At 48.9% G+C, this 25,513-nt stretch overlaps 1 protein-coding gene across 1 annotated transcript in view; it reads right to left on the reverse strand.

The window, feature by feature from the left end:
- Nucleotides 1–25,513, reverse strand: part of SLC43A3 (solute carrier family 43 member 3) — a 102,864-nt gene that overhangs the window by 25,493 nt on the left and 51,858 nt on the right. The window contains exons 2-3 of the mRNA XM_069979611.1: nucleotides 3,945–3,986; nucleotides 1,664–1,834 (exon numbers count right to left, since the gene is read on the reverse strand). Of these exons, the coding sequence (XP_069835712.1) occupies nucleotides 1,664–1,834; nucleotides 3,945–3,986 (213 nt within the window). The remainder of the gene's footprint in view (nucleotides 1–1,663; nucleotides 1,835–3,944; nucleotides 3,987–25,513) is intronic.

Here is a 25,513-nt window from a genome sequence, read left to right on the forward strand (position 1 = left end):
CACTGTGATAGTGATACTATGGGGATAACACTGTGATAGTTACACTATTAGGATGATACTGTGATAGTGATACTGGGGATAACACTGTGATAGTGATACTATGGGGATAATACTGTGATAGTGACACTATGAGGATGATACTGTGATAGTGATACTGGGGATAACACTGTGATAGTGATACTATGGGGATAATACTGTGATAGTGATACTATGAGGATAACACTGTGATAGTGACACTATGAGGATGATACTGTGATAGTGAAACTATGGGGATAATACTGTGATAGTGATACTATGGGGATAATACTGTGATAGTGATACTATGAGGATAACACTGTGATAGTAACACTGAGGATGATACTGTGGTAGTGATACTATGGGGATAATACTGTGATAGTGACACTATGAGGATGATACTGTGATAGTGACACTATGGGGATAACACTGTGATAGTGATACTATGAGGATAACACTGTGATAGTGACACTATGGGAATAACACTGTGATAGTGATACTATGAGGATAACACTGTGATAGTGACACTATGAGGATGATACTGTGATAGTGATACTGGGGATAACACTGTGATAGTGACACTATGGGGATAATACTGTGATAGTGATACTGGGGATAACACTGTGATAGTGATACTATGGGGATAACACTGTGATAGTGACACTATGAGGATGATACTGTGATAGTGATACTGGGGATAACACTGTGATAGTGATACTATGGGGATAATACTGTGATAGTGACACTATGAGGATGATACTGTGATAGTGACACTATGAGGATGATACTGTGATAGTGATACTGGGGATAACACTGTGATAGTGATACTGGGGATAACACTGTGATAGTGATACTATGGGGATAACACTGTGATAGTGACACTATGAGGATGATACTGTGATAGTGATACTGGGGATAACACTGTGATAGTGATACTATGGGGATAATACTGTGATAGTGATACTATGAGGATAACACTGTGATAGTGACACTATGAGGATGATACTGTGATAGTGACACTATGGGGATAATACTGTGATAGTGACACTATGAGGATGATACTGTGATAGTGACACTATGGGGATAATACTGTGATAGTGATACTATGGGGATAATACTGTGATAGTGATACTATGGGGATAATACTGTGATAGTGATACTATGAGGATAACACTGTGATAGTGACACTATGAGGATGATACTGTGATAGTGACACTATGGGGATAATACTGTGATAGTGACACTATGAGGATGATACTGTGATAGTGACACTATGGGGATAATACTGTGATAGTGATACTATGGGGATAATACTGTGATAGTGATACTATGGGGATAATACTGTGATAGTGATACTATGAGGATAACACTGTGATAGTGACACTATGAGGATGATACTGTGGTAGTGATACTATGGGGATAATACTGTGATAGTGACACTATGAGGATGATATTGTGATAGTGATACTATAGGGATGATACTATGAGGATAACACTGTGATAGTGATACTATGAGGATAACACTGTGATAGTGATACTATAGGGATGATACTATGAGGATAACACTGTGATATCCCCCCCCCCCCCCAGATGGTCAATACATCTCTGCGGCACTACTATAGAGCGTTGGCCATGGTGCTGTACTCACCGGTTGTGGCGTTGGTTGTCTGGTTCACGTTGTCTGGACACAGATCCCCAAAGTAATTCTCCTTCTTCAGCACAAAGACGAGCGATGCCCACCCGAAGGTCACCCCGGCGAAGCCGATACATTCCAGGAGTCCTGTGACCAGGGTGAGAACATACTGACAGCGCATCTCTGCTGGAGGGAAGAAGAAGCATCAGACGTGAGGAGGAGGCAGATACAGAGGACACCTTGTGTTCCCGGAGCTCAGGGCCAAACACTCAGCCCAGTCAGGTCTCAATATGTCTTTATAGTGATGGGAGGGCGGCCACCATGATACAAAGTCCACATTCCTGCTCAGACTGAGAGAAGACCATAATGTTCTGGCAGTGCTCTCCGTATTATCTGGTGTCAGAAAATCACAGCCTGACTGATATACTAAAGGGGTCATCTGGCCCAATACAGGATCCCTAACCTGCCTGATCCCTGTGATATCAGGACAGCACCATCAGGGAACGGGCGATATCAGAACAGCACCATCAGGGAACGGGCGATATCAGGACAGCACCAATAGGGAACGGGCGATATCAGGACAGCACCAATAGGGAACGGGCGATATCAGGACAGCACCATTAGGGAACGGCGATATCAGGACAGCACCAATAGGGAACGGGCGATATCAGGACAGCACCATCAGGGAACGGGCGATATCAGGACAGCACCATTAGGAAGTGGGCGATATTAGGACAGCAACATCAGGGAATGGGTGATATCAGGACAGCACCATCAGGGAACGGGCGATATAAGGACAGCACCATCCGGGAACAGGCGATATCAGGACAGCACCATCGGGGAACTGGTGACATCAGGACAGCACCATCAGGGAACAGGCGATATCAGAACAGCACCAATAGGGAACGGACTATATCAGGACAGCACCATCAGGGAACGGGCAATATCAGGACAGCACCATCAGGGAACCGGCAATATCAGGACAGCACCATCAGGGAACGGGCGATATCAGAACAGCACTGCTGGGGATCGGACAGGACCTCATTGCCAAGAATCAGGGATGCAGTGTTCCAGAGCGGATGTTCCACCACTGTGTACAATGTATGTAGGTCGGTGCTATTAAGTGTATTTGTTCTGAGACGTCTCCTAGACATCTCTCTATTTTCTATGATTGGGAGATGACCCCGTATACACAGCTGTATGATGGGGAGATGACCCCGTATACACAGCTGTATGATGGGGAGATGACCCCGTATACACAGCTGTATGATGGGGAGATGACCCCGTATACACAGCTGTATGATGGGGAGATGACCCCGTATACACAGCTGTATGATGGGGAGATGACCCCGTATACACAGCTGTATGATGGGGAGATGACCCCGTATACACAGCTGTATGATGGGGAGATGACCCCGTATACACAGCTGTATGATGGGGAGATGACCCCGTATACACAGCTGTATGATGGGGAGATGACCCCGTATACACAGCTGTATGATGGGGAGATGACCCCGTATACACAGCTGTATGATGGGGAGATGACCCCGTATACACAGCTGTATGATGGGGAGATGACCCCGTATACACAGCTGTATGATGGGGACATGACCCCGTATACACAGCTGTATGATGGGGAGATGACCCCGTATACACAGCTGTATGATGGGGAGATGACCCCGTATACACAGCTGTATGATGGGGAGATGACCCCGTATACACAGCTGTATGATGGGGAGATGACCCCGTATACACAGCTGTATGATGGGGAGATGACCCCGTATACACAGCTGTATGATGGGGAGATGACACCGTATACACAGCTGTATGATGGGGAGATGACCCCGTATACACAGCTGTATGATGGGGAGATGACCCCGTATACACAGCTGTATGATGGGGAGATGACCCCGTATACACAGCTGTATGATGGGGAGATGACCCCGTATACACAGCTGTATGATGGGGAGATGACCCCGTATACACAGCTGTATGATGGGGAGATGACCCCGTATACACAGCTGTATGATGGGGAGATGACCCCGTATACACAGCTGTATGATGGGGAGATGACCCCGTATACACAGCTGTATGATGGGGAGATGACCCCGTATACACAGCTGTATGATGGGGAGATGACCCCGTATACACAGCTGTATGATGGGGAGATGACCCCGTATACACAGCTGTATGATGGGGAGATGACCCCGTATACACAGCTGTATGATGGGGAGATAAGGATATAATAATAACAATAATAAATAATACAACAACATGAAGTGTAAAATCCTCAAACCTGTTTCCTGAGTCGTCTCTCCTTTCTGCGATCCTACACAAACTACAGGGTGGAAAAGAGAGGAGGATCAGTCAGGAGGTCTAATCCATCAGCCATCAGCCAACTATCCAGCACTATACAGCACTATACACTATACAGCACTATACAGCACTATACAGCACTATTCACTATACAGCACTATTCACTATACAGCACTATACACTATACAGCACTATTCACTAAACAGCACTATACACTATACAGCACTATTCACTATACAGCACTATTCACTATCCAGCACTATTCACTATACAGCACTATACAGCACTATACAGCACTATTCACTATACAGCACTATTCACTATACAGCACTAATATTATTATTATTATTCATCACCAGACAGCACTATTCACTATATGGCGCAGTACAGCACTACATGGACCTATTCATTATACAGGGCTAATCACAGAATTATACAGCACTATTCACTATACAGCACTATACAGTACTATTCACTATACAGCACTATACAGCACTATTCACTATACAGCACTATACAGCACTATTCACTATACAGCACTATACAGTACTATTCACTATACAGCACTATACAGCACTATTCACTATACAGCACTATACAGCACTATTCACTATACAGCACTATACAGCACTATTCACTATACAGCACTATACAGTACTATTCACTATACAGCACTATACAGTACTATTCACTATACAGCACTATTCACTATACAGCACTATACAGCACTATACAGCACTATTCACTATACACTATACAGCACTATTCACTATACAGTACTATTCACTATACAGCACTATACAGCACTATACAGCACTATTCACTATACAGCACTATACAGCACTATTCACTATACAGCACTATACAGCACTATTCACTATACAGCACTATACAGTACTATTCACTATACAGCACTATACAGCACTATTCACTATACAGCACTATACAGCACTATTCACTATACAGCACTATACAGCACTATTCACTATACAGCACTATACAGCACTATTCACTATACAGCACTATACAGCACTATTCACTATACAGCACTATACAGTACTATTCACTATACAGCACTATACAGCACTATTCACTATACAGCACTATACAGCACTATACAGCACTATTCACTATACAGCACTATACAGCACTATACAGCACTATACAGCACTATTCACTATACAGCACTATACAGCACTATTCACTATACAGCACTATTCACTATACAGCACTATACAGCACTATACAGCACTATTCACTATACAGCACTAATATTATTATTATTATTCATCACCAGACAGCACTATTCACTATATGGCGCAGTACAGCACTACATGGACCTATTCATTATACAGGGCTAATCACAGAATTATACAGCACTATTCACTATATGGCACTATACAGTACTCCACAGCACCAGGTGACACTATTCACTATACAGCACTATACAGCACTATTCACTATACAGCACTATACAGCACTATACAGCACTATACAGCACTATTCACTATACACTATACACTATACAGCACTATTCACTATACAGCACTATACAGCACTATTCACTATACAGCACTATTCACTATACAGCACTATTCACTATACAGCACTATACAGCACTATTCACTATACAGCACTATACAGTACTATTCACTATACAGCACTATACAGCACTATTCACTATACAGCACTATACAGTACTATTCACTATACAGCACTATACAGCACTATTCACTATACAGCACTATACAGCACTATACAGCACTATACAGCACTATTCACTATACAGTACTATTCACTATACAGCACTATACACTATACAGCACTATACACTATACAGCACTATTCACTATACAGTACTATTCACTATACAGCACTATACAGCACTATTCACTATACAGCACTATACAGCACTATTCACTATACAGCACTATACACTATACAGCACTATACAGCACTATTCACTATACAGTACTATTCACTAAACAGCACTATACAGCACTATTCACTATACAGCACTATACAGCACTATTCACTATACAGCACTATAGAGCACTATTCACTATCCAGCACTATTCACTATACAGCACTATACAGCACTATTCACTATACAGCACTATACACTATACAGCACTATACAGCACTATTCACTATACAGCACTATACAGCACTATTCACTATACAGTACTATTCACTAAACAGCACTATACAGCACTATTCACTATACAGCACTATACAGCACTATTCACTATACAGCACTATAGAGCACTATTCACTATCCAGCACTATTCACTATACAGCACTATACAGCACTATTCACTATACAGCACTATTCACTAAACAGCACTATACAGCACTATTCACTATATGGCACTATACAGTACTCCACAGCACCAGGTGACACTATTCACTATACAGCACTATACAGCACTATTCACTATACAGCACTATACAGCACTATACAGCACTATACAGCACTATTCACTATACAGCACTATTCACTATACAGCACTATACAGCACTATTCACTATACAGCACTATACAGCACTATTCACTATACAGCACTATTCACTATACAGCACTATACAGCACTATTCACTATACAGCACTATTCACTATACAGCACTATTCACTATACAGCACTATACAGCACTATACAGCACTATTCACTATACAGCACTATACAGCACTATTCACTATACAGCACTATTCACTATACAGCACTATTCACTATACAGCACTATACAGCACTATTCACTATACAGCACTATTCACTATACAGCACTAATATTATTATTATTATTCATCACCAGACAGCACTATTCACTATATGGCACAGTACAGCACTACATGGACCTATTCATTATACAGGGCTAATCACAGAATTATACAGCACTATTCACTATATGGCACTATACAGTACTCCACAGCACCAGGTGACACTATTCACTATACAGCACTATACACTATATGGCACTATACAGCACTATACAGCACTATACAGCACTATACACTATATGGCACTATACAGTACTCCACAGCACCAGGTGACACTATTCACTATACAGCACTATTCACCATATGACACTATACAACATTATTCACTACATGGCACTGTTAACTATGTAACACTATACAGCACTAATGATTGTATGGTACTATATATATATATATATATATATATATATATATATATATGACACTGTACGGCACTATTCACTATACACCACTATTTACTATACAATATATCTCCATGTGACACTGTACGGCACTATATATCACTATTCACCATACGACACTATACACTATATATCTCCATGTGACACTATACGGCACTATATATCACTATTCACCATACGGCACTATATATCTCTAGGTGACACTATACGGCACTATATATCTCTAGGTGACACTATACGGCACTATTTATAATACGGCACTATACACTATATATCTCTAGGTGACACTATACGGCACTATTTATTATACTGCACTATTCACTATATATCTCTAGGTGACACTATACGGCACTATTTATTATACGGCACTATTCACTATATATCTCTAGGTGACACTATACGGCACTATTTATTATACTGCACTATTCACTATATATCTCTAGGTGACACTATACGGCACTATTTATTATACGGCACTATATATCTCTAGGTGACACTATACGGCACTATTTATTATACGGCACTATTCACTATATATCTCTAGGTGACACTATACGGCACTATTTATTATATGGCACTATACACTATATATCTCTAGATGACACTATACGGCACTTATCACTATATAGTTCTGTTTAAATGGCCTCTAAATATTTTCATCAATGGCGACACTCTTGGCCAGGAGCGGTGCCTGTTACTGTGGGTTCACACACACAGGAATTAGTTGTAATACCAGCCCCATCCTGTGTATAAGGGCGGCACTCACCCTGGAGAGCTCTGTAACCGCTGCTGCTCTGTGCTCCTCAGCCCCAACCTGTGACCTAACCCAGTAACACGGAGGAGCCGTCACCTTACACGCCAAGACGTCTCCATCCACCGCTGCTGCCCACAGCTCCTACACTACTCCTCACTTCACGTCCTCACTTCACGTCCTCACTTCACGTCCTCACTTCACGTCCTCACTTCACGTCCTCACTTCACGTCCTCACTTTACGTCCTCACTTCACGTCCTCACTCAGGAGGTTTCCACACACTCCCTTCCATCCCCGCAGTGCACGCCGGCCGGCCACCGGCCGCTCATCACTTTCTCTTACCATTCCTGGGTTTCCCTTTTTCTTAGACTTTCCTTCGGCTTTTATGAGAGTCTTTCTGCTGATCTTTGTTGTTTATATTTTTACTTTCACGGGACGCGCGTGACGCCATAGGTAGATGACACATGGTTTCCTTCCTGTTTCACCAGCTGTATTACTATTCTGTGAAAACCACCATCATGTGAGAGGAGGGCGCTGCAGGTGAGGGACCATGACCATCCTGAGGAAGAACCCAACACGCTAGACCCCCCAGGGGACAGAAATCACACCGATTGGCTCCTAGTGGTAGAAAATGTCTGACCGGAGGTCCAATAAGAAGTCAGATCACTGAGATGGTCCATGACAAAATGTTTCCTCTCAGGTGAGGAGGAGTGATGCTGGTCTCCCTCTCGTAGGCCAGAGAAGAAAGATTGTCCCTCAGGCCAGGACTGGTGCACAGGGAATCTCAAGGCTCCTTGCTGGAACCAGACTTGGCCCCATGTGGTAACCCAGGGGAGATGGTGCTGTGGGATAGCTGGCCCCATGTGGTAACCCAGGGGAGATGGTGCTGTGGGATAGCTGGCCCCATGTGGTAACCCAGGGGAGATGTTACTGCAGGATAGCTGGCCCCATGTGGTATCCCAGGGGAGATGTTCCTGCAGGATAGCTGGCCCCATGTGTTATCCCAGGGGAGATGTTCCTGCGGGATAGCTGGCCCCATGTGGTAACTCAGGGGAGATGGTGCTGTGGGATAGCTGGCCCCATGTGGTATCCCAGGGGAGATGTTACTGCAGGATAGCTGGCCCCATGTGGTAACTCAGGGGAGATGGTGCTGTGGGATAGCTGGCCCCATGTGGTAACCCAGGGGAGATGGTGCTGTGGGATAGCTGGCCCCATGTGGTAACCCAGGGGAGATGGTGCTGTGGGATAGCTGGCCCCATGTGGTAACCCAGGGGAGATGGTGCTGTGGGATAGCTGGCCCCATGTGGTAACCCAGGGGAGATGGTGCTGTGGGATAGCTGGCCCCATGTGTTAACCCAGGGGGATGTTCCTGCGGGATAGCTGGCCCCATGTGTTAACCCAGGGGGATGTTCCTGCAGGATAGCTGGCCCCATGTGGTAACCCAGGGGAGATGGTGCTGTTGGATAGCTGGCCCCATGTGGTAACCCAGGGGAGATGTTCCTGCAGGATAGCTGGCCCCATGTTGTAACCCAGGGGAGATGGTGCTGTGGGATAGCTGGCCCCATGTGGTATCCCAGGGGAGATGTTACTGCAGGATAGCTGGCCCCATGTGGTAACCCAGAGGAGATGTTCCTGCAGGATAGCTGGCCCCATGTGGTAACCCAGAGGAGATGTTCCTGCGGGATAGCTGGCCCCATGTGGTAACCCAGAGGAGATGTTCCTGCAGGATAGCTGGCCCCATGTGGTTACCCAGGGGAGATGGTGCTGTGGGATAGCTGGCCCCATGTGGTAACCCAGAGGAGATGTTCCTGCAGGATAGCTGGCCCCATGTGGTAACCCAGAGGAGATGTTCCTGCAGGATAGCTGGCCCCATGTGGTAACCCAGAGGAGATGTTCCTGCGGGATAGCTGGCCCCATGTGGTAACCCAGAGGAGATGTTCCTGCAGGATAGCTGGCCCCATGTGGTTACCCAGGGGAGATGGTGCTGTGGGATAGCTGGCCCCATGTGGTAACCCAGGAGAGATGGTGCTGTGGGATAGCTGGCCCCATGTGGTAACCCAGGGGAGATGTTACTGCAGGATAGCTGGCCCCATGTGGTAACCCAGGGGAGATGTTCCTGCAGGATAGCTGGCCCCATGTGGTAACCCAGAGGAGATGTTCCTGCAGGATAGCTGGCCCCATGTGGTAACCCAGGGGAGATGGTGCTGTGGGATAGCTGGCCCCATGTGGTAACCCAGGGGGATGTTCCTGCGGGATAGCTGGCCCCATGTGGTAACCCAGAGGAGATGTTCCTGCAGGATAGCTGGCCCCATGTGGTAACCCAGGGGAGATGGTGCTGTGGGATAGCTGGCCCCATGTGTTAACCCAGGGGGATGTTCCTGCGGGATAGCTGGCCCCATATGGTAACCCAGGGGAGATGTTCCTGCAGGATAGCTGGCCCCATGTGGTAACCCAGGGGAGATGTTCCTGCGGGATAGCTGGCCCCATGTGGTAACCCAGTCGAGATGGTGCTGCGGGATAGCTGGCCCCATGTGGTAACCCAGTCGAGATGGTGCTGCGGGATAGCTGGGAATGGTAGTTGTCATAAAAAGATGGCGAGTGACAAAGTGGTGCAGCCTAACAAAGAGGGATATTCAAGGCAAGGTTCCGCACCCCAATAGGCCAAACACATCTCTCACGGCTAATCACACGTACATAGGGTGGCGCCACACGCTGCAGATTCTTTACATTCCTACCACACCATCTTACTGACCAAATCCTGTGAACCGAGACCTATAATCCCTGTACATAAGAAACACATCCCCACCACACAGTGACCACCACCATTACCATCACATAGTGACTAATTCCACCATACCACTTCTAAATAATGTCCACTATACAAAGGACAGTATCCCCCCATACACTGACCCATATAGGGTTAGATACCAAAGGAACACAGGCTCTGCACACCAGATAAGTGATTACAGTGCAGTTACATCCAGTGACTCGTAGGAGCGTCTTCTCTGACAGGAGTTCACTTTTCCTTTCTCCTCCATCTTGGCCGGCCATCATGAAGACTTCTCCTGGCCGCCACAACTCTGCCCCGCAAAATCTCCAGCACTATTCTCACCTCTATAAAAAAAAACTGCCAATCTTTATTGCTCCACACTGTATCTACTGTGTGCCCCCCTGTAGTATTTAGGCCTCAGTATTACTGAGGCCCCCTCTATGCCTTCACATAGTAGTAAGGTCCCATCTGTCATAATACTTTGACATAATAGATAAACCTCCATATAGAAGATAGGCCCCAACTGTTCCCTATTATTCAGTAGTTAGTCCTATCTGTGCCTCCATATAGTAGTCAGGCCCTGCTCTGTGCATCTATATTGTAGTTAGCCCCCCCCATGCCCCACTATAGTAGTCAGGCCCTGCTCTGTGCATCTATATTGTAGTCAGCGCTCCCCCCCTCCCCCCGTGCCGCAGTATAGTAGTCAGGCCCTGCTCTGTGTTCCTATATTGTAGTTAGCCCCCCCCATGCCCCACTATAGTAGTCAGGCCCTGCTCTGTGCATCTATATTGTGGTCAGTGCTCCCCCCCCCCCCCCCGTGCCCCACTATAGTAGTCAGGCCCTGCTCTGTGCATCTATATTGTAGTCAGCGCTCCCCCCCCCCCCCCCCGTGCCCCAGTATAGTAGTCAGGCCCTGCTCTGTGCATCTATACTGTAGTAGTTAGCCCCCCCATCCACCCCCTTGCCCCAGCACAGTAGTCAGGCCCTGCTCTGTGCTTCTATATTGTAGTTAGAACCCCCCCTCCCCGTGTCCCAGTATAGTAGCCAGGCCCTGCTCTGTGCATCTAGATTGTAGACAGAAGACGGTAGTCTATGCCATCAATGCCATACAGTGCTGTCATTGCCATACAGTGCCATCTGACCCATACAGTGCCATCAATGCCATACAGTGCTATCTGACCTATACAGTGCCGTCATTGCCATACAGTGCCATCTGACCCATACAGTGCCATCTGACCCATACAGTGCTGTCATTGCCATACAGTGCCATCTGACCCATACAGTGCCATCAATGCCATACAGTGCTATCTGACCTATACAGTGCCGTCAATGCCATACAGTGCCGACTCATATGGTGCCATACAGTGCCATCTGACCCCTACGGTGCCATTAGTGCCATAGAGTGCCATGGTATCATAGCCCAAACCATACAGGATGACTGATAGATGGTTTGAGGCGGACATTGTAGGATTTATCTGATGATCTTCAGGCACATGACAAGGAGTAGGGGAAGGACCACAGCCTCCAGCCTCCAGCACATTCCCAGCCTCCAGCACATTCCCAGCCTCCAGCACGTTCCCAGCCTCCAGTTTCCAGCACGTTCCCAGCCTCCAGCACGTTCCCAGCCTTGATGTATTGTGGTATCTGTACCATTGAACTGCACTGTCCTTTGGATAACAGTGTATATGTGGTAGTACACTTGCCATCATGTGTGAGGCTGTACCATCTCATCTGTCCGATCAGTGCCGGGGCGCCTCATTGTTTCCTTGGATGGTGTCTGGATACTGATCTGCAGCCCATAGCCATGGTTGTCCCAGCTGTGAGCTGCTCCAGACCCCCATCCTCCCCGCAGAGACCAAACCTACTTCTGCCCCCTCTAGGTCTCACTGCTCATGTCGGCCATGTTAGAGCTTACGCCACACCATATCCGCCGGGCAGATGCCAGGGTATAATTATTCTTCTGCTTTCCTTCCCTTTCTCCTCTCGGGGAAGATTTCATCACATGCCCAAAACCTCAACAACACAATCACATGAACGGACAGGTCACTGGCGTCCACAAGACCAGAGACGTACAGCACCACCTGACTGCGGGGTCGGAGAAGGAACTTATCGATAACCACAAACATCTAACCAAACCTACTGTGCTTAAAGGGGTTGTCCACCCATCACCACTTATCCTTTATCCGAAGGATACAGGATGGGGGGGGGGGGGGGGGTCTAGCAGCTCCCCCAGACAATGGTGGGGCCCCAGTGCACGTCCACTACTCACCATATTGCGTGAAAAGACGATTCCTGTTCTCAGGATCCTAACTTGTCCTAGTGGTTTGCCCCACCGTGATCTGAGACCTATCCGGTGGCTGGGGGATAAGTATTTTAACTTGGAAAGTGCAACAACTATTAGTCAGTGTTATCTCCCCGAAGCAGGACATGACCCTGTTCATACTGACACTCCCCAACCCCAGATCCCCTCTGTAGATATGTGTGGATCAGGCAGATGGGCTGAACCATCTGTAAACAACCCCTCTATATATCCAGCTATACCAACGGGATTGGTGACCTGAGACGATCTACATGACACAAAGGGACAGTAGATGGGTCTACATCCCTGCCCAAAACAACTGCTAACCCCCACACCCCACCACCGCTAACCCTGCACCCCTGCCCGAGACCACAGATATCCCTGCACCCTGCCCGAGTCCACCGCTAACCCTGCACCCTGCCCGAGACCACCGCTAACCCTGCACCCCTGCCCGAGACCACCGCTAACCCTGCACCCTGCCCGAGACCACCGCTAACCCTGCACCCTGCCCGAGACCACCGCTAACCCTGCACCCTGCCCGAGACCACTGCTAACCCTGCACCCCTGCTTGACATGACTGCTAACCCTGCACCCTGCCCGAGACCACCGCTAACCCTGCACCCTGCCCGAGACCACCGCTAACCCTGCACCCTGCCCGAGACCACAGATAACCCTGCCCGAGACCACCGCTAACCCTGCACCCCTGCCTGAGATTACCGCTAACCATATACCACTACCCAAGACCACCACTAACCCTGCACCCTGCCCGAGACCACCGCTAACCCTGCACCCTGCCCGAGACCACAGATAACCCTGCACCCTGCCCGAGACCACCGCTAACCCCGCACCCCTGCCTGAGACCACAGATAACCCTGCACCCCTGCCTGAGACCACCGCTAACCCTGCACCCCTGCCTGAGACCACCACTAACCCTGCACCCCTGCCTGAGACCACCGCTAACCCTGCACCCCTGCCTGAGACCACAGATAACCCTGCACCCCTGCCTGAGACCACCGCTAACCCTGCACCCCTGCCTGAGACCACCGCTAACCCCGCACCCCTGTCTGAGACCACAGATAACCCTGCACCCCTGCCTGAGACCACAGATAACCCTGCACCCCTGCCTGAGACCACCGCTAACCCTGCACCCCTGCCTGAGACCACCGCTAACCCTGCACCCCTGCCTGAGACCACCGCTAACATTGCACCCCTGCCTGAAACCACCGCTAACCCAGCACCCCTGCCTGAAACCACCGCTAACCCCGCACCCCTGCCTGAGACCACCGCTAACCCCGCACCCCTGCCTGAGACCACAGATAACCCCGCACCCCTGCCTGAGACCACCGCTAACCCCGAACCCCTGCCTGAGACCACAGATAACCCTGCACCCCTGCCTGACACCACCGCTAACCCCGCACCCCTGCCTGAGACCACCGCTAACCCCGCACCCCTGCCTGAGACCACCGCTAACCCCGCACCCCTGCCTGAGACCACAGATAACCCCGCACCCCTGCCTGAGACCACCGCTAACCCTGCACCCCTGCCTGAGACCACCGCTAACCCTGCACCCCTGCCTGAGACCACCGCTAACCCTGCACCCCTGCCTGAAACCACCGCTAACCCCGCACCCCTGCCTGAAACCACCGCTAACCCCGCACCCATGCCTGAGACCACAGATAACCCCGCACCCCTGCCTGAGACCACCGCTAACCCCGAACCCCTGCCTGAGACCACAGATAACCCCGCACCCCTGCCTGAGACCACAGATAACCCCGCACCCCTGCCTGAGACCACAGATAACCCCGCACCCCTGCCTGAGACCACAGATAACCCCGCACCCCTGCCTGAGACCACAGATAACCCCGCACCCCTGCCTGAGACCACAGATAACCCCGCACCCCTGCCTGAGACCACACTGGACAACAACACAGGGACACAGAACAACAATGCAGGGAAACGGGACAACAACGCAGGGGAATGGGACAACAACACAGGGACATGGGACAGCAATGCAGGGACACGGGACAACAACACAGGGACATGGGACAGCAATGCAGGGACACACAACACTCACGTCAGACCCTCTGCATCCCGGCTCTGGCTCCGGCCTGCTCATAGTTGCACATTGATCTGCATACAGTACGTGCCAGCAGCGAGCACATGAGAGTCACAGATAATGGCTGGCACCTACACAGCCTGGCAGGAGAACTGAGACTTACTACATATTGTACAGTCAGTTTACTTTATACTTCAAAGAAGAAGCGGCAGCACCGGGGGTGTATGCTATATACAGAGACCGGGGGAGATTGATGGCGCTCCTATAATAAGACTCATAGTTGTCAAAAACAACCACAACTCCCATAGCAACCGATCACAGATCCCATAGCAACCGATCACAGATAGCAACCAATAGCCTTGTAGGGAGGTCATACAGACACCTCATCAGGAGCATGCCCGGGCCTTGTAGGGAGGTCATACACCTCATCAGGAGCATGCCCGGGCCTTGTAGGGAGGTCATACACCTCATCAGGAGCATGCCCGGGCCTTGTAGGGAGGTCATACAGACACCTCATCAGGAGCATGGCCGGGCCTTGTAGGGAGGTCATACACCTCATCAGGAGCATGCCCGGGCCTTGTAGGGAGGTCATACAGCCACCTCATCAGGAGCATGCCCGGGCCTTGTAGGGAGGTCATACACCTCATCAGGAGCATGCCCGGGCCTTGTAGGGAGGTCATACAGACACCTCATCAGGAGCATGCCCAGGCCTTGTAGGGAGGTCATACAGACACCTCAGCAGGAGCATGCCCGGGCCTTGTAGGGAGGTCATACACCTCATCAGGAGCATGCCCAGGCCTTGTAGGGAGGTCATACAGCATCAGGAGCATGCCCGGGCCTTGTAGGGAGGTCATACAGCCACCTCATCAGGAGCATGCCCGGGCCTTGTAGGGAGGTCATACAGCCACCTCATCAGGAGCATGCCCAGGCCTTGTAGGGAGGTCATACAGACACCTCATCAGGAGCATGCCCGGGCCTTGTAGGGAGGTCATACAGACACCTCATCAGGAGCATGCCCGGGCCTTGTAGGAAGGTCATACAGCTGCCTTATCAGGAGCATGCCCGGGCCTTGTAGGGAGGTCATACAGACACCTCATCAGGAGCATGCCCGGGCCTTGTACGGAGATCATACACCTCATCAGGAGCATGCTCTGAGGGGTCCCTGCATGTTTTTGAGCAGTGTATATACAGATTTATGGCAGCGCCATTTCTGATCCTGTTTCGGACTCTCTCTGCAGGTTACGGAGGTCTCTGGATCAGATGCTGCAGCTGTTGTACTCTCCATTGTGGACTCCACATTTATGCTAATAGAGGAGTTGTACCCTGTATCCCAGTCAGGGGGGCGGCTGTCCAGTTATTTGGTTGAATCTCATTCTCACCACCATTTGCTATGTTTACACTTCTTAAAAAACACGGCCGTAGTTGCGCAAGTATGCAAAATAACGGGCGTTTTTTAAGCAACTTCGGCGGTTAGTATGGAATACGGCTGTGTTTTTACGTAGTGTGAACCCGGCCTTGCTCTGCACATGAGCACCTCCTACTTGTCAGGTCTTTCTAGCCAATAATCTGTATAGATCCCTCGAAGGGCTCATGCACACAAGTGTATTACACCCCCAAAAGTTATACAGTGTCCCTTCACGCACATACACACCTCCACAGACGCCCCCACAGTTCTACAGTTGCAGTGCCCTATTGTGTGATGGGCCGGTACAATGGTATACGTCTCGGGGGGTTGTAGGGTCACTTGGGCACTTTTCACGGTAGCCGGAAGTTGTATTAGACCCACACAGAAAGAGAGACTAGCTCCAGTGTACAGAGGTGTGTAGGTGTTGAAAGAGTAGACCAGAGTCCCGTGCGTTTTGGTAAAAATAGAATACTTTACTTTGAATTAACGTAGTGCAAACCCAAAACAGTACAGGTAGTAACAGTAGAGATCTTAGGGACTAGTAGCTGAGGTAGGATACTGGTGCTTTCAGAGATCTGCTGGAACAGGTGAAGTACAGAAGAGGTGAAAAAGAATACTCTTATTCAGGGATGACTTGCTGTCTCTGACCGCCTTATGTCCCCTAGTTGCAAGCTACCCATCCTAGGTGGGTAGTACAAGCCCCAGTCGTAGGTTATGTGGGTGTAGCAGACTCCCAGGATTACCAAGTTGTCCTGCACTGCATATTAGGATACGTAGACCTTTCTCAAGGTAGCTTTGTCCCACTGTGGTCAGTTCCTATTTCTTCAGGTAACTGCCCTGCACATTTTAGAGAGGTTCCTGTTGTAGGCATGGTGATCCCTGTTTGTTTTGTCTCTTTTGATCTTTGCACCACCTATTGCCCACCAGTGTCGGGTGACCAGTCCTAGAGGATGACACAAGCCCCAGACCTTGTTACTTGGGATAAGCAGAGTGGTCAGAATTTTCTGGTTACACCCATGCTGTGAGATAGAGTACGTTCCTCTTTCTTCAGGATACTGTACTGCACTTTTAGACTTGTTCATGGCATGAGCTGGGATGATCCCTGAATTGTCCTCTCTAAGTGTGTGTGGCAAACCTTAAGTAATACTTCACCACCACTAATACTTTGAAGTACCACATGTCTCTGCTGCACAACCCAAGTAGAAGCACTAAAGTCAATACAAAGATTATTTGCACAGTAAGGCTGGGTTCACACACAGTATATTTCAGTCAGTATTGTGGTCCTCATAGCAACCAAAACCAGGAGTGGATTGAAAGCACAGAAAGGATCTGTTCACATAATGTTGTAATTGAGTAAATGGCGCCATATAATGGCAAATAATTGCTGTTATCTTCAAAAACAACAGCTGTTGTATTGATATAATGGCCGTTATTTACCGTTAAATGACGGTCATCCACTCAATTTCAACATTGTGTGAACAGAGCCATTCTGTGTTTTTAATCCACTCCTGGTTTTGGTTACTATGAGGACCTGACATGAGGACCAAATACTGCCTGAAATATATTGTGTGTGAACCCAGCCTAAAGCTGTTTTATTTTTTATTACTGGGGCTCAGTCATCCTTTCCTCTGCACCAGCACCTATACACATCCGCCACATACTTTGGGCCATTCTTCTTCTTTCTGTGGGTGGCGGTACTGATAGTCCGGGTGGGTCAGTTGCCACTCAGGACTACCATGACAAGAGCCCAAGAGACCGATCACACCCCGGCAGGTCCCCGACCATTTTGGGAAACAGTACAAACCGTCCATATACAAAGCAGGTACCAACATCACACCTGTGTGCTAGACTAGCACTGGCGTCACAGCATTACCATCCCCGGCTGAGCTGTACAGAACCGAACAACCAGCACAGAAGTGGCGTCACCCGTAACACCTTATGTGTCACCGCTAGAATACCACAGAATTGGTGTCATGAACAGGATTCCAACCTCGGTGCTGCCTATTTTTGAGATACTGTGTATGGTGAATTCTTATGCGTTTTTCTTGTGTTTCTAAAAACTGTACAATTTCTCCTGCCAAAGCGGACTACAACTACCTGACCACCCAAAACAGTACTGCCCTGAAGATGACTATCCTAGCTCAGGATCTAAAAGTGGGGGAGCAACCTTTATTGAAACGGGACTGTATCCTGCATTTTCTAACTACGCCACCACTTTTGAAAAGCCCCCCCGCACAAGCGTGGGAAAGCCAGAAGAAAGCCCGCCAAAGTTACAGCGCCTCCCCCAGGCGGAACCAACAGTGCGCTCCAGTGTTTCCAGCCAGAACAGAAGAAAGCACAGACCACAACCGGAAGTTCCTGCACCGCCATCTTGCTACTCCTTTCTACAGTACTTCTGGTGCACAGTGGCGCACCACATGTCGCAGAAGATCTTCTGATCTTCTACTGGAGCTGCCATTTCCTTTTCTTTATCAATCTTCTGCCATTTATAGGACGGTTGTATTCACTAAATTCCGATACCCAGCCCGATACCGGCGCTGCCGCTGCCGCATCCCTGTCTCCGGATCTACTGGTGCCGGCCATGGCTGCTCACCCAGCTTCTATCTTCCTATGCCCGGCTAACCTGCCATTTTACCGGGGTGCCCCAACAACACTGGTCACTAAAGTTTCTCTCCTTATCCTCTAAGCCAGCGCTTCTCAAACGTTTTCTACTGGAGCCTCACCAGACTGGCCAAGAGGATGCCGGGGCCTCACCGTCTGTGGTGAAAGTCCATTCAAAGCTGAAAATAATGCTAGGACTGCCATTCACCTGTCTCCAGAGCTCTAGATACTAATAAAGCAAGTACAAAATAAATTATGAATTTTGCTAAAATTGAGATTTTTGCAAATAGCAAAATGACTGTGCAGATCATAGTTACTCTTGTGAAAACTGGCTCCCCAGCTGGGCCTCACCAACAACTAGGGGGCGCCTCACCAACAACTAGGGGGCGCCTCACCAACAACTAGGGGGCGCCTCACCAACAACTAGGGGGGCCTCACCAACAACTAGGGGGGCCTCACCAACAACTAGGGGGCGCCTCACCAACAACTAGGGGGCACCTCACCAACAACTAGGGGGCGCCTCACCAACAACTAGGGGGCGCCTCACCAACAACTAGGAGGTGCCTCACCAACAACTAGGGGGCGCCTCACCAACAACTAGGGGGCGCCTCACCAACAACTAGGGGGCGCCTCACCAACAACTAGGGGGCGCCTTACCAACAACTACGGGGCGCCTCACCAACAACTAGGGGGCGCCTCACCAACAACTAGGGGGCGCCTCACGAACAACTAGGGGGCGCCTCACCAACAACTAGGAGGGCCTCACCAACAACTAGGGGGCGCCTCACCAACAACTAGGGGGCGCCTCACCAACAACTAGGGGGCGCCCCACCAACAACTAGGGGGCGCCCCACCAACAACTAGGGGGCGCCTCACCAACAACTAGGGGGCGCCTCACCAACAACTAGGAGGCGCCTCACCAACAACTAGGGGGCGCCTCACCAACAACTAGGGGGCGCCTCACCAACAACTAGGAGGCGCCTCACCAACAACTAGGGGGCGCCTCACCAACAACTAGGGGGCACCTCACCAACAACTAGGGGGCGCCTCACCAACAACTAGGGGGCGCCTCACTAACAACTAGGGGGCGCCTTACCAACAACTAGGGGGCACCTCACCAACAACTAGGGGGCGCCTCACCAACAACTAGGGGGCGCCTCACCAACAACTAGGGGGCACCTCACCAACAACTAGGGGGCGCCTCACCAACAACTAGGGGGCGCCTCACTAACAACTAGGGGGCGCCTCACCAACAACTAGGGGGCGCCTCACCAACAACTAGGAGGGCCTCACCAACAACTAGGGGGCACCTCACCAACAACTAGGGGGCACCTCACCAACAACTAGGGGGCGCCTCACCAACAACTAGGGGGCGCCTTACCAACAACTAGGAGGGCCTCACCAACAACTAGGGGGCACCTCACCAACAACTAGGGGGCGCCTCACCAACAACTAGGGGGCGCCTCACCAACAACTAGGGGGCGCCTCACCAACAACTAGGGGGCGCCTTACCAACAACTAGAGGGCACCTCACAGTTTGAGATGCACTGCTCTAAGCAACAGGTGGAGATCCTGCTAGAGGGACCAGCAGCTGAGGAGGTCCGCACCTGGGCACCTGCTCACAAGACCAGCCTGGATGCCATTCTTCACAAGTTAAAGGAAGAATTTGAGATCCAGTCGCCCTCAGAGGTCAGACTCAGATTCTATGACAGGCGTCAGAAGCCAGGTGAGATGCCCTTGCACTATACGCTGCATTCAGAGCTGTACCCCAGATAGACACCTTCACCCCTGCAGATGCAGAGCGCATCATCATGGACAGGTTTATAGAGGGTCTAGATTCCAGGTCCACACAGGATAGACTCCGGGCCACACAAAGCCCTGGCATGCCATTCACAGAATTTAAAAGTCTGGCGCTGAAGTCTCTCAGTCCTCCAGGCGCTAGTGATCCCTCTACAGAGACATTCTATACAGCTCCTTCTCTCCCAGTTCTGGCTAGTGCACCTGTCCCACCAATACTCCCAGCAGTTCCACCAAGTCAGACACTACAAGCCGCAGCTATGGTGTCCCACCACGGGTGTTGCTATTGGTTACATCCTTCGTAAACGCCTGCACTTTTAGGCTATGTTCACACTACGTAAAAGTACGGCCGTTGTTGCCGATGGCGCTCGTGTGCGCTCCGGCCAGGATCCCATAGGCCGCCGCAAACAACTGACATGTCAGTTTTCTGCGGCCGGAATTCAGTGAATTCCGGCCGCAGAAAGACCTGTCAGTTCACACTGTCAGCTATGGGAAGCTCTGATGCGGGCGCGCACTGATGTGCCCGCATCAGAGCTCTGCGGCTGGAAGGATCATCCGGCCGGTACTTAAGTACCGGCCAAGATGATCCGGCCAGAGAACGCCCGTTCTTTTACGTAGTGTGAACATAGCCTTATTAGGCTGCGTTCACACTGCGTATATTTCAGTCAGTATTGCAATCAAAACCAGGAGTGGATTAAAAACACAGAAAGGCTCTGATCACACAATGTTGAAACTGAGTGGATGGCCGCCATATAATGGCAAATAACGGCCATTATTTCAATATAACAGCCGTTGTTCTAAAATAACAGCAAATATTTGCCATTATATGGCGGCCATCCACTCAATTACATCATTGTGTGAACAGATCCTTTCTGTGTATTCAATCCACTCCTGGTTATGGTTGCAATATGAGGACCACAATACTGACTGAAATATATGTAGTGTGAACGCAGCCTAAGGGTATGTTCACACTGCGTATATGTCCGGCCGCATATTTTCGCAGCCGGACATATACGCGGTAAACTCCGGCCAGAGATTTACGCTACTTGCGGCCGGCTACGTACGGACTGCGAACTTACGCCCGAAGTCTACTTACGCTTTCCGAGCGCCCTACGTAGCGATCTGACAGCGGTCTTTTACTTGGAAATGTTCGCCTAGCCCCGGACACCCCACAGAACCTTTTGGATCGGCACAAAAAGCTTTAAAAATGAAGAAAAAATGTACGGCATTTTCGTACGCAAACAATGGTTTGGTTTATTTTTTACGACGGCACGTACGATCCGGGCGTAAGTTCGTACGTAGTGTGAACTGTGCGGCCGTAGTATGTATACTTTCCATTATACGCAAACTACGTAAGTCTCCGGCCGCTTATTCACGGAACGCACTACGGCCGGAAACTTACGTAGTGTGAACATAGCCTCAAAGTGTTAGTGGTAAGGTAGTAGTACCAGAGTTTTGCCACAAGATGTTGTTATTAAGTATAAGGCTATGTTCACACTACGTAAAACAACGGCCGTTATTTTCACCAGCCGGAATTTTGAGGTCAAAACAATAATAATAATATTGCTTCCTAGCATGTTTTTAATCGGGCTGAAACATGTAATTTAATTGAAATACTGCGACTAGCCCAATAAACCACTCAGTAAAATTTTTACATTAAAATCAAGTTTAATTTGGCCGAAATAAATTTTACATGTGCGGCCGCATTGAAATTCACAGCCGTAGTTGTAACATTACCGGTCACAAATAAATGACATGTTCATTTTTCACAAATCTGTACGAACTACGGCCGTAGTCTTATACGCTGTGCACATTGTACGACCATAGTTCGTACAAATTGCTATTTCGTATCATCCTCAATACAACGGCCGTAGTTTTGCGGTGAAAACTATGGCCGTTGTTTTACGTAGTGTAAACATAGCCTAAGTATGTATACCTAGATATTACACGAATGTAGTACTCAAAGGGTTATAGTTTGTTTATGTGCCACATGGATCTGCACACCAATGAGAGTTCTTTCCTCTTCTCACTTATCATCTCTCTCTTTGCTTCTGCATACGCTCTCCTCACTCACTCACAGCACACCTTACATGCGCTGTAGGAAGTAAGTCACATGGGTAGAGGAAGTGTAGGGTCTTTTGTCTTTGGATTCTGTAGAGGAGGGATGCAAGCTAGAACGCTCTCTACAACAGTCAAGTTGGGCCCCAGTCAGCACGACTGTACCACTTCTTCTACTCTCAGTGCAGATCTGAAATCTAAAGTATTAAAGGGGTTCTCCAGTGCTACAAAAATATGGCCACTTTCTTTCAGAGACAACACAACTCTTGTCTCCAGTTTAGGTGTGGTTTACAATTGGGCCTTATTCACTTCAATGGAACTGAGCAGCAAAACCCCGCCCAAGCTGGAGACAAGAGTGGTGCTGTCTCTGGAAGAAAGTGACCATGTTTTTGTAGCGCTGGATAACCCCTTTAAGTTACTTATCAAGTGTAAAGTGTTGTATCAAGGCAAAGTTGTATTATCTGCTGCCTACCTCAAGAATCTTCAGAGTAAACAAGATTATATTTAGGCTAAAGAGACTCTGGGATTCCTTGTCAAGCACCAACACAACACACACACCTTCCTTGGGTCACCTCCCCTTCCTGTGGGTGGCAGTACTAATAGTCCGAGTGGGTCCCTACTCCACTCCTGACTACCGTGATAAGTACCCAAGGGACCCCACAACAGCCCAGCAGGTCACTGTCCACAGGGGAACAAGGTATAGCCGGCCCACTAAAATAAAAGCAGGTGTGTCACCATACCTGTGTGCCCAACCAGCACTGGTGTCACAACAAAATACCGTACCGAAAGCTATCAGCCGGCTTAGCGCCCAACAGAATTTTGCCAATTCCCAGGCAGAGAATTGCAGATCCCTGTCCAGTAGTCCTTCCGCCTAGTAGTAAAGTGGTGATCTGGTGCCGGGCACGACCTGGTATTGGGAATGAAGACTACAAAGCCAGCCTGGACCCCATCAACTTGGATGGCCATCCACTGATAAAGCAGTACGCAGCCTTGTCACCGTCTCCAATAGGCAAGTACCAGTCCGTCCTGTCAACCTCAGTGATGTTCAAGTCTGGCTGCCCAAGTACCGTGCAGTGGCTCAGATACACCAACTGCATCCAGAAGACGTTCTGGCGGGGAACGCAAAAGCCAAACAGAAGTCAGTGAATACACACCCTGCTTCCACGCCTGCCGTCCCTTGGTGGTCTAACATCCACGTAGGAGATGCCAACATTCCTCCAGAGAACATCAGTGGAGTCCTCAAGGATATTAAAAACACCATCGGGGCTTTCAGCAAGAACCCCCTTGACTATGGGAAGACCACACTGCTGCAACATCACATTGACACTGGCGATCATCCGCCTATCAACGAACGCCATCGCCCCATAGCTCCAGCCATGTATCAGCCAGTTAAAGAACTCATCCAGGAAATGAAGGATGACAAAGTCATCCAAGACAGCCAAAGTCCTAGTAAAAAAGAAAGATGGCGCTATCCGCTTCTGTGTTGACTACAGAAAATTCAACACCATCACTCACAAAGATGCCCACCTTCTCCCCCGGATAGAAGAGTCGCTCACGGCATTGGGGTCAGCATCTTACTTCTCCACCCTTGACTTAAGCAGCGGATACTGGCAAGTACCTGTAGCCCCAGAAGACAGGGAGAAAACTGCCTTCACTACTCCCATGAGTTCACTGGAATGCCATTCAGCCTATGCAATGCTCCTGCAAGCTTCCAGCGCCTAATGGAAAGATGCATTGGTCGTGTTAAAGGGGAACTCCGGATAAGAAAAACTTGTTTTCTATTAAAAGTACATTAAAAGTTATATAGATGTGTCTATACAATGTATTACCGTATCTGTATGGTTCTGCCACACTGATAGAAATCCAGGAAGTGAAAAAAATGGCCTCTGTGCCAATCCACATTGTCTCCTGCTCCCTCTGCTCTCCCCCCTTAGGAGACAAATCTTCCATGCCTCTGTCTCACATTGTGTGTGTTTGATGAGATCAGGCTGATGATGCAGACAGGGGGCGGGGCGTGATGTCCCAGGAGGCGGGGCGGGATCACCCAAACCCTGAGTGATTCACCATCTTTGACCAGCCAGAAGCAGGTGTTGCACTAATTTCTCTAATTGTGCATAAGTGTGCAGTGAAATAAGGGCTGTGTTCACACATGTTGGAGTGTCATTGCAGTGTAATAACAAAAATGATGCAGTAACACAAGTAAATGATGCTAAACGGCAGAGAGGATCAGATAACAGATGCTTGATCATAATATGTGCATGGAAATGAAAAGAAAAAAAAAAATCAAAGAGTTCCTTACTTTATTCCAATATCAGCTTTACAGGTAGAGAATACAGCGTGCTGTGTGGTGTTACAGGTAGAGAATACAGCGTGCTGTGTGGTGTTACAGGTAGAGAATACAGCGTGCTGTGTGGTGTTACAGGTAGAGAATACAGTGCTGTGTGGTGTTACAGGTAGAGAATACAGCGCTGTGTGGTGTTACAGGTAGAGAATACAGTGCTGTGTGGTGTTACAGGTAGAGAATACAGCGTGCTGTGTGGTGTTACATGTAGAGAATACAGTGCTGTGTGGTGTTACAGGTAGAGAATACAGTGTGCTGTGTGGTGTTACATGTAGAGAATACAGTGCTGT

Source organism: Dendropsophus ebraccatus, chromosome 8, assembly GCF_027789765.1.
Source record: "Dendropsophus ebraccatus isolate aDenEbr1 chromosome 8, aDenEbr1.pat, whole genome shotgun sequence".
NCBI classification, from domain to species: domain Eukaryota; kingdom Metazoa; phylum Chordata; class Amphibia; order Anura; family Hylidae; genus Dendropsophus; species Dendropsophus ebraccatus.